General features: G+C 34.5%; 1 protein-coding gene across 1 annotated transcript; it reads left to right on the plus strand.

The window, feature by feature from the left end:
* Positions 1 to 376: 376 nt before the first annotated feature.
* Positions 377 to 10,308, plus strand: EPGN (epithelial mitogen). The gene is made up of 5 exons (XM_049789868.1): positions 377 to 419; positions 883 to 972; positions 6,433 to 6,553; positions 7,373 to 7,525; positions 10,254 to 10,308. Exons 1-5 carry the CDS (start codon positions 377 to 379, stop codon positions 10,306 to 10,308), a joined length of 462 nt encoding a protein of 153 aa, XP_049645825.1.
* The last annotated feature ends 776 nt before the right edge of the window (positions 10,309 to 11,084 follow it).

Raw genomic sequence — 11,084 nt, forward strand, 5'->3', positions numbered from 1 at the left:
AGAGGTTGTTAGCATCCTTGAACTTATCTGTGTCTGTTTCCACCAATGGGGCTTTTCCTGAATTTATATTCTTTTTTGTTGCTGTTGTTTTAGTACTTTTACATACATGATTATGCCCACAGGTAACAGGAAACCCGTGTTTCAAAAGAAAGCTTGATCACATTTCCAGATAACACAGGTATCCTAAACAAGTGCGTGAGAGCCTGGAGGCTTTATGCTGCTGCCAGAAGTGCATATTTTTTTGATTGGTAAGAAGTTCCAGATGACGCTTCATGAAATATAAATGCAAGAAAGACTCAGTCAGCGCAATATAAACCTGCCACCCAGCAGTCTCATAGGATAAGGGAAAGGAAAGTACTATTAACAACTACAGGCAATGGCTTTTGGAGTTCCGATATCAGTCTACATTTTAGTCAATGGTAAGTCATTTATTTTCATCTTGTTAATTTGGTATGAGTAAAGTATAAATGGGGTTTATTTTCTCTAAATTATGAGTTGACGTTTAACAGTTGCTTATTGTAATGAAGACGCGAGTCAGAAAATCTATGAATTAATTTAGTTTCATGTGTAATACTATGTTCCTCTTCAGGCCTATTTTGACTTCTTTTCTTGGGAGATCTTTAAAGTGCTTTATAATATTAATCAGAGTAATTGATACATACTGACAGCAATAGCATCCTCTGAAAAATTAACTTTTTTATGTTTTCTATATTATTATGGTGTTGGCAAAGGGACTGCTATGGAGATGAAATTTTCAGGGTATTACTGAGACTATGGATTTCAAATGTAAATGAATTAAAACATAGACCAGAAGTGAGAATTCCCTGTGGCTTGTACAAAGGTTTTGCATATGTTCAGATGCTTTCTCCTTCCTTCACACAGCAATGACAGCATTGGCGGAAGAGACAGCTGTGACTATAACACCCCAAATCACAGCTCTGCAAAGTAATTGGACACTTAACACAACAGAAGGTATTTTCTTTGCATGTTTGTATTTCCTGCAACTTTTTAACTTCTGGTACAAATTTGGACAGTGCTGGAAGCAATGTTGGAAATTTGTAAATCTCTATTTGTTTAACTCTTGGCAAAAAAAAAAAAAGAAATGTCAGGTAATTCTGTCAACAAATTTATCTTTTTAGTAAAAAGAAAAATGAAGGATTTTTATGTTCTACAGAAAAACCAGAATATGAATCTGTTTTTATAAAAGAATAGGAAGTAAATTGAGAGAAGCTGACACCTGACTTCAGCTGCTCTACTGAATGTAAAACATGCCACGTTTTCCTCCTTGCTTTCTCCTTGGTTCCAAATATGCCAGGCGTGTCTGGAGGCAGTCTGTCCCTATTTCAGCATTGTTAACGAGTGACATCATATTTTGAGTAGTGATTATTATAAGCTTTGCAGCCAAATGAATTTAGTTACAAGATGAAGCCTTCATCAACTTTCTCTCATCTTTAGAAAGATCTTTCTCATGTTTGTTTTTTGGTGGGGACGTCGGGGCTGGGGCTCTTGTGGTTATACTATCAAGTGCTCTATTTCCTAACCGCTTGTTCTGAGTGTTTGCTGAAGGTGATGTTATGTTTTCTTTCCTACCTTGTTATTATTATTTGAGTAGATCTGGCTGGTGTTGAGCATCAGGTTTTTACAAACCTGTTTGAACTTTTAGAGGTGAACTTGGGAAGCTTACCCAGCCCAGACCTCTGTCCTGGGTTGGCTGTGATTCTTAGGGAAGTCACATTCACACACCTGATGGGTAATGTGGTAATATGACAGCATGGAGGGAATAGCCTGAGCCAGATTGGCACAAGGGCAAGGCAAACATTTTATCTATTTTATCAATAATTTTAATGTTCAAAGATTTACTGAAAATATGTCATCCAATTTTACCTTTAGGAATTCTAACAATTTGCAAAATAAAATCAGAGTGAGAGTTTGTAGTTACTTTTAGTCAGCTTTATGCCTTCTGAACAAAGACAAGAAACATCTTCCTTAGAAGGTAAAATTGTCGAAAATTTAGAAAACAGTATCTTTCCAGGGATAAACTTCAGGCAGTTTGCTCTGGTCGCTTCTTTCGTCTCTTTACTGTGAACTACAAATCTGTTTTCCAAGTTTTAGGTCAAAAGAATGGAAAAGGGGAGATAAATATTTCACAACTGTAGTTTCTACCATTTTATTGACAAAGAACTTGATGTTTTTTTTACATTTTGCTTACTTAAAATCTAATATGTGGACCAGAGCGATGCACATTGGGTAAGGTGTTTGCCTTGCATGCAGCCAAATAGGGATCCATCCTGATATCCCATATGGTCCTCTGAGCCTGCCAGGAGTAATTTCAGAGAGTAGAGCCATAAGTAACCCCCAAGCATCACAGGTATGGCCTCAAAACCAAATTAATAATAATAATGATAATAATCTATTATCACCTATATCTTAAGACATCTTTCATAAATGGACACATAATATTCATTTACTATGAGGAAGGAACAACAAACCTCTCTAGCGCATCCTATTTGAACAAATCTTGATTAATTCAGACTTCTTCATTGAACTTATTTAGTTCTGTAGTAGGAAGAACCTAGCATACTTTATATTGGGGATATTGGGGAATGCACAGGCCTCAGAGAGTTAGTATTAAAATGAGCATTAGATTCAACCTAGTCCACAAAATAAATGGGAATTTAAAACAATTTATGTTGTTCTCAAACAAAATGACGTTATACAACATATTGTCTTGAACTTTCATAGTACTGAGAGATGAGGTATTTTCAATGTTAAAATATGTATTTTTTAATTTTTTTCTTTCTAAAAACAAATAAATGGGACTATTTTAATCTATGCCAAATATAGTAAATCATAATAACTAAGGAGATATGTTAAAAACAATGACAAAATAAAATTCCACTAGGCCAGAGTGATAGTACAGTAGGTAGGGTGCTTGCCTTGCATGCAGCCATCCTGTGTTTGCTTCCTAACATCCTTTATGGTCCCTCAAGTACTGTCATGAGAGACTCCTGAGCTTTGCCGAGTGTTTCACTTCTCTTCAAAAATCTTCCAAAGAAAAGTACTTTTAAACCCATTAATTTATCTTGACAATAATTTATAATTAAATACTCCCCAAGATATGTGCTTTCATTCAACTCACCCTACATTTCTCTATATATTATATAATATTTATATTATAATATAATTATATGTATTATATTATATTATATTATATTATATTATATTATATTATATTATATTATATTATTATATTATATTATATTATATTATATTATATATTATATTATATTATATATTTTATTATATATAACAGGGATTCAAAAACAGGCATTTGGAAATATATCTTTTGCTGCATAGTAATATCTCAAAATGAAGTATTTGATAGAGAAGCTTTTCAACACTGCTAACAGAAGCTTTGCCCAATGTATTCATCCAATACATAATAAAAATTAAGACACAGGTTTTCTAATTTCAATCCATTGCTTTCCTCCCTCTTATAACCCCTCCGCTTAGGGCTTGCTTTCTCTTGCCTCTGTGTTCAGGGATCGCTCCTACTGGAGCTTAGAGAACCAAATCTAAACCAGTCACATTCAAGGCAAGTGCTTTAAATCATACACTATTTGTCTGGTTCCCTGAGTAAAATTTTTATTAATATTTTAAGATCTTGTCTTAACTTTGCTAAATCAGCCATGTATTGTTTCTGTCACAGGAATGCCTCTTTTCAAATTAGCTGCTCATGGTAGTGAAATGAAGGGATTTCTCACACTTATGAGAGGAAGGAAATTAAATAAAACTGATGGTTTAAGAAGTGTAGATCCAATTTTTTCTATGTTCTCTCTCTTAGATGTAAATAGGAGAATGAAAAAGACTGGCATAATTTATACTGATTAGCATTCAGACACATATTTGGAAAACATTCTAAGCTAAGACCACAATAAATTATAATTTTAAATTATACATTTAAATAAATTTAGCAAATATATCTATATCTCATTATGTAGTTTCCAAAGAATAAATAATTATTAATTTATTCCACATTTTAACTAGTCAATGATTTGTCTAAAGGAAACTAGCCTGACCCTGGTGAATATAACCTGCCAAAGGAATCCATCAATAGTTCAGAAGTTAGTACACCCAAATATATTCTTTAAAATAAAGGTCTCTTTGTTTTACTTGTAGGTTTCATTTCTTTATCTACCACATGAGTAAAGTTATTTAGTGTTTGTCTCTCTCCATTTAACTTATTTTCTTAGCATATGGCCACATCTCATCCATCATGTTATAATTGGCAAGAATTCATACTTTTTAGCTGAGTAAAAATCCAATATGTGTGTATCTCTCTCTCTGTGTATGTATGTACAAACTAAGTAAGGACATGTGGGCATATACACATATTCATTATCCATTCATCCATCAAGAGGTACTTAGTTGTTTCCTTATCTGGCATTATGAATGGTTCTGCAATGAACACAGGTCCAAATATCTTTTCAAATTAGTATTTTTATATTCTTTGGACATATAGCAAAAGAATTGCTGGACTACATGATATTTTGTTTGTTTGTTTGTTTGTTTGTGGTCCACACCCAGCAGTGCTCAGGAGTTAATTCTGTCTCTGTGTTCAGGAATCACTCCTGGTTTGCTTGGGGGACCTTAAGGGATGTCTGGGATGGAACCGGTGTTGGCAGCATGCAAGGAAAATGCCCTACCTGTTGTGCTACCTTTCTGGCCCCTGCACTACATGATATTCTTATTTTGAATTTTTGTTGGAGGCCGTACCAACTTCCACTCCCACCAACAGTGTGCAAATTTTCTTTCCTCTATTTTCTTTTCAAAAAGTAGTCATTCAAAGGTAATCATTCTTAATCTTTCTTCTTCCTTTTTTTCCTTGAGTGGGGGGCACAGCCAGCTATGCTCAGGGATTACTTCTGGCTATGCATAGAGGATTTATTCTTATTGGTCTTGGAGGGACCTATGGGTTCTGGAGTTTGAATCCAGGTCAGCTATATGCAAAGCAACAACCCTACCCTCTGAACTAGCTCTCTACTGTAACTAGTGTGATGTCATTCTTCATAGTTTTTTGATTTTGATTTCCATAATGGAAAGTAATGCTTACTATCTTTTTATGAATCTTTTGTTTGTCAAGTTATTGTTGACAACTATATAAAGATAGCTCTAAGGTCAATATTGAGAGTTCATAGGCTTTGTGTATCTTTTGGGTTTGGTTTTATATTTAGGCATATTCAAGCCTATTTATTTATTTATATTCAGGTATAATATTTTGAATTAATTATTGTGTATGTTGTAAAGGTAGTCTAGTTTAATCTGTTTGTATGTACAATCTAATTTTGCCAACACTATTTATTAAAGAGATGTTCCTTTATCCATTTTACATTCTTAGTCCTTTTCCTAAATTAACTGTCCATATGTGTGAGTCTATTTCTGGGTTTTCAATTCTGTTTCATTGATGTCTCTGGCTTTAGTCCAACATCATATCTGTGATGATAACTTTGTAGCACTGTTTAACATCAATCAGGAAGTGTGATGCTTTAATTTTTGTGCTTTTTCCTAAGATTATTTTAGCAATTTGAAATAAAACCAATAAATACTTTATGTTATGTTTTAAAAATGATATTACTGGGTCCGGAGAGATAGCACAGCGGCGTTTGCCTTGCAAGCAGCCGATCCAGGAACAAAGGTGGTTGGTTCGAATCCCGGTGTCCCATATGGTCCCCCGTGCCTGCCAGGAGCTATTCTGAGCAGACAGCCAGGAGTAACCCCTGAGCACCGCCGGGTGTGGCCCAAAAAAAAAAACAAAAAAAAATGGTATTACCAGAGGAGATGAAGGATGATGTGTGGGTAATAAGAGTAAATGCTTGGTTATAGATGGAAATTGGACTTTAATTAGTGATTATAATGTAGTATGTGTAGATATCAAAATACAAAGATGTTTACCTGAAACTTAAAATAAAACAAATGAATAAAAAAATAAAGCAAAGATGAACACTTTGATTATGAAGAAAAAATGGTGGGCACCAGAGAGGATCAAAAAATAACTCTGGTAAAGAGGGTACATTGTATAGTGATGAATGAAAATTAGAATTCTCTGGGTCATAACATAGTAAGTATTAATGCTGAATTAAATTATACACACCTGGCACATACACAATATTATATACCAGTATTACTAGTTCTTGTTTGGTATTCACACTAGGTAATGCTTGGAAGCTACTTCTAATACAGTGCTCAGAGGTTGCTCTCCTCAGTGTCCCAGGGATCATTGAACCCAAGGCCCTCACATGCAAGTCATGTGCTCCTGACCTTTGAGCCTTCTATCAGCACAAATCACTGTTAATTGAATAAAAAAATTGTAACTGGTATTACAAATTTACAATAAAAGTATAGCCCACTTGATCTTTTATCTCCTTTTTCTAGCTGATTATATAGATGGAAACTTAGCCTTGAATTTCTCACATCCTTGCCTGGAAGACCATAATAGTTACTGCATCAATGGTGCTTGTGCATTTCACCATGAGCTGGAAAAAGCCATCTGCAGGTATTTTAAAGAATTTTCAAAGTCCATAATATAAAAAGTTAGATTTATGCTTATTGTTTTGTCTGTGGTATATTACCACATATCTACTATATATTTCCATATATAGAATATTTAGGTATAATTCCCTATATAGAATATTTAAGTGTATTTCCACATATAGAATATTTAGGTGTATTTCCATATATATATATCAGATGTACTTATCTAGTATAAAAGGTACATAATCTGGAAAGGAGACCAACTTGACAGTTGAACAACTAATGGAGTCTTTTGCTAAGCTACCTGATTTTCAATACCCAAAAAACATGGTTATTAGATTAGTGACTCAGCATAATCTGGGGACTTCTTAGAAATACAGAATCTTATGGAATCTTATGTCCTATCCTAGAGCTACTGAATCAGAATCTACATTTTTTAATAATATGTAAAGATGAATCCAGGTTTTTAAAGATGAATTATAGGAGAAAATGAAATAGATTATTGCAAAAATACCTCACATATATGCATTTCTGGATCCAATAATAAATACTGATGGTTTTTGATTAGTGTAGCCCCTTCTATGAAAAAGTAAATTAACAATTTTCTAGATTAACTCATTGTATCATTTTATCTTGTACTAAATGAAGGAAGCTGTATTGATATAGGGGTTTAAGTTACTAATGTAAAATATGTAGCTTCTCAATACCTTTGACAAACTGGCGTGTTTGCAAACTGGTGGTTGCCTTTCTACTATTTTTTTTCTGTCTTTGAAATTAGTTATTTCCTTATATTACCATCATCAGGAGATCCTAAATTGTACATATTTCTCTTTTTTTTAAGGTGTTTTACTGGTTATACTGGAGAAAGATGTGAGCACTTGACTTTAACTTCACAAGCCATGGATACTTATGAAAAATATATATCAATTGGGATTGGCATTGGATTATTATTCAGTGTATTTTTTGTTACTTTGTACTGCCACCTAAAAAACAGGTATGAAAAAAAGATAAAATTCGAATCACTAAAAACTTATTTGACAAATACTTGTTGAGTACCTATGATGTGCCAGGAATTTACATATAATATTTTTTTTAGTAAAAACATGGCTGTACGGAGTCTGAGCGATAGAACAGCTGTAGGGCATTTGCCTTGTACACAGCTGACCCAGGACAGACCTCTGTTCTATCCCCAGCATCCCATATGGTCCCCTAAACCAGGAGCGATTTCTGAGATCATACCTCGGAGTAACCCCTGAAAATCATTGGGTGTGGCCCAAAACAAAACAAAACAAAAAATGTAGCTGTGAATCTGTTAACTCTCTATCTATATACATGTTTTTATGTCTTATAATTAGAGAAAAGTGGTAAAAATATACCTGAAGATGAGATAGGGTAGTTCCAGCTTACAATTTTTCCCCTTTTCTCTCTCATATCTAAGCTGTAAATGAGAAGACAGGAAGTCTTAAAAGTATAGAGACCGGGCCCGGAGAGATAGCACAGTGGTGCTTGCCTTGCAAGCAGCCGATCCAGAACCTAAGGTGGTTGGTTCGAATCCTGGTGTCCCATATGGTCCCCCGTGCCTGCCAGGAACTATTTCTGAGCAGACAGCCAGGAATAACCCCTGAGCACCGCTGGGTGTGACCCAAAAACCAAAAAAAAAAAAAAAAAAAAAGTATAGAGACTGATGTTTTGGATATTCAGTTAAATGATACCCAAAACAGTGTCCAGCCTGTAGTAGTCTTGGTATTTAATTGTTCCATGAATAAATCAAGAAGTGAATGCTATGTGAATGAAAATGTAAATAATATCATTTTCTCACCAGACATCAACTGAAGATATAGTCAGAAAATACTACCTACTGTTAAACATTTCAGAAGGAGGAATGGAGAGATAACTACAGCATATAAAGCTCTTGCCTTGCATGTATTCAGACCTAGATTGATCCCTGGCATTGCTTAGGGTACCCTGAGCACTATTAGGTGTGATTCCAAAGAGCAGAGTCAGAAGTATTTTCTAATCACTGACAATTGTTTTTATTGTTCTGTTTTAATTTTTAAGCCACACCCAATAGTGCTCAGGAGTTATTCCTGGCTCTGCATTTAGCAAATACTGTTAAGTAGCACCACTGTTAGTTGTTTATAAAAGCAAAAAAAAAACTGAACCTTTTTTATTTTTTTCAGAAATTCAATTTGTTCCACTAAGTAAAAATTATGTCTGTATTGATATTCTTTAGTTTACTCACACTAATTTTTAAGTTTTAATAAAATTTAATTTAAATTTAAATTTTAAATTTAATTTTTCATGAAATTCATATGCCTGGAAAAAAAGATAAAAATAACACAAGACAATCTAAATAAAATTATGAATATATTTATCTTTATGCTTATATTCTAGTATTCAAATCATTTTATTTTTATTAAGACTAATTACCATGTATGAAAAATTTTGTTTGCTAAATAATTAAAACTTCTGAGGCCAGAGAGATAGCACAGTGGTAGGGCATTTGCTTGCTTGTGGCTTCCCAGGACAGATCTTGGTTCAATGTTCCAGTGTCCCATATGGTCCCCCAAGCCAGGAGTGATTTCTGAGTGCGTGGCCAAGAGTAACCCCTGAGTGTCACTGGGTGTGGCCCCCAAACAAACAAACAAATAAAAAATTACAATTTAGAAGAAATAAAGTTAAGCTAACATAAATAATATATATAATTAATCATAAATTTATATAATATCAATTGCCAAGAAAGAAACATCAGGTTTATATGTGATATATCAATATCATATATTATATATCAAAATTATATATCCTGACCAGGAAAAAAAGCAAAGGGAATATCTTTTGTTGTATGACAGTTTTTCTGAGGTCAAGTTGCTAGAAGCAGAACCTAAAATGGAAATTCTTCTGCACTTCAAGGGTTTCTCTAAGGTTAATCATAATATGATATAAAGAGAGCTAGAGCAGGGGGTAAGTAAACAATGCTGGGGTTTTCCCTGAGTTATAGCCTCTTTCCATATAGAGATTTAGAACATAAATGGCATCACAGTTTTAAGAAGATGAGAGATCTGCTTTAGTTCCAAGTCTGATGTGGCAAGATACTGCTGGTAGGACAGTGGACAGAATCATAGAATCTCCTGAGAATATTCAAGCAAAGTGACCTGTTGGCCAATGCAATTCTCAGAAAGGATATATGGTGTTACTATTACTACCAATATTTGCTAGGTTAGGGGTTCACCACTAAATGAGGTTCCAAGAGCAACTGTTGTTGTTGTTTTGTTTTGTTTTGTCTTGACTGGACGGCCACACTTGTTAGTTCCCAGGGGTTACTCTTGCAATTCAGGAATAATTTCTGGCAGACTCAAGGGATGTTTTATGAGGTGCTGGGCCTAAAAGCAGAATGCCTTGCATGCAAGGCAAACACCCCATTTTCTGTATTCTTGCTTCAATCCCAAGAGCAACTGTTGCCCCAGAACATTAGTACCATCATCAATAAGATGTGTAGGGCGATGGAGCAAATGGTAAGGCATCTGCCTTGCGCACACTACATTAGGACGGACAGCGGTTCGATCCCCTGCCATCCCATATGACCTCCCAAGCCAGGGGCAATTTCTGAGCGCATAGCCAGGAGTAACCCCTGAGTGTCATCGGGTGTAGTCGAAAAATAAACAAACAAAAAAAGATGTGTGAATTATAGCCAGTTTCATATGAAAACCAATGCTTTGTTTTAGGTGTTTAAAATCAAAATCACCTTACAACATCTGTTCTGGAGGAAGATCTCTGTGAGACCTTTGTAAATCTTCACAAGGTATTTATAGCAATCAGTGGGGTCAAAAAATGAAAACTAAATGAATCACCAAAATTTTCCATACTCACTGGACTTTAAATAATGGAACTTGTGCTCATGATGAAGATATTCAACATTCATCTTTCAACTGCCATTGTCTTTTATGGAAGCCAAGCGAACAAGCTATAGTGACAGAAGTCAAGTTCATAGTCCTACACTGAGTCTCTGAGTTTGTGACTGTTATTGTGTTGTTATTGTTCTCACTGCAGAAAGACTGAATTTTTGTGCTTCGGAGTTTTGTGTTTTTGAGCTTCTGACTGACTTTTGACCACATTGGATGTGAATTCTCAAGACAACAATCAACATAGCAACAGGTTAAAGGAAATCTAAACTTGGGTTCTTTATGTGTTTGCCTCCAACATTTTGAACCTAAGCCTAAGGATGCTGCTTTTGTGGTGTTTAGAACAACAATGTAATATTAATAGCTAAGTGTTATGCACCTCTTATTATAAAAATAGGTACCTGAAGCCTGAGAGAAATGAAAATGCAATATCTAAGACGAGCATAATTGATATTCAGCTTGTGAAAATACTACATCCTGTATCTGTGAAATATAAAATAAGATCAAGAGTTTCTCTTAAGTGAAAGCTATCTGGATAATTATGTATGGAGAGGGCAAAACATTTTTGTTTCTCTGTGGATTATAAAATATTGCATTACACTCACTGGTCTCAAATTCTTATGTTTATAATTTCTTCCTAGTGTTAGTAGTATT

This window comes from Suncus etruscus, chromosome 16 (assembly GCF_024139225.1).
Source record: "Suncus etruscus isolate mSunEtr1 chromosome 16, mSunEtr1.pri.cur, whole genome shotgun sequence".
Classification (NCBI taxonomy): domain Eukaryota; kingdom Metazoa; phylum Chordata; class Mammalia; order Eulipotyphla; family Soricidae; genus Suncus; species Suncus etruscus.

Excerpts from the sequence above, each read along its gene's own strand:
- EPGN (XM_049789868.1), top strand. The coding sequence starts at position 377 with ATGGCTTTTGGAGTTCCGATATCAGTCTACATTTTAGTCAATG. Across the intron at positions 6,554-7,372 it reads CTGGAAAAAGCCATCTGCAG|GTGTTTTACTGGTTATACTG; the intron begins GTATTTTAAAGA and ends CTTTTTTTTAAG. Across the intron at positions 7,526-10,253 it reads TACTGCCACCTAAAAAACAG|GTGTTTAAAATCAAAATCAC; the intron begins GTATGAAAAAAA and ends GCTTTGTTTTAG.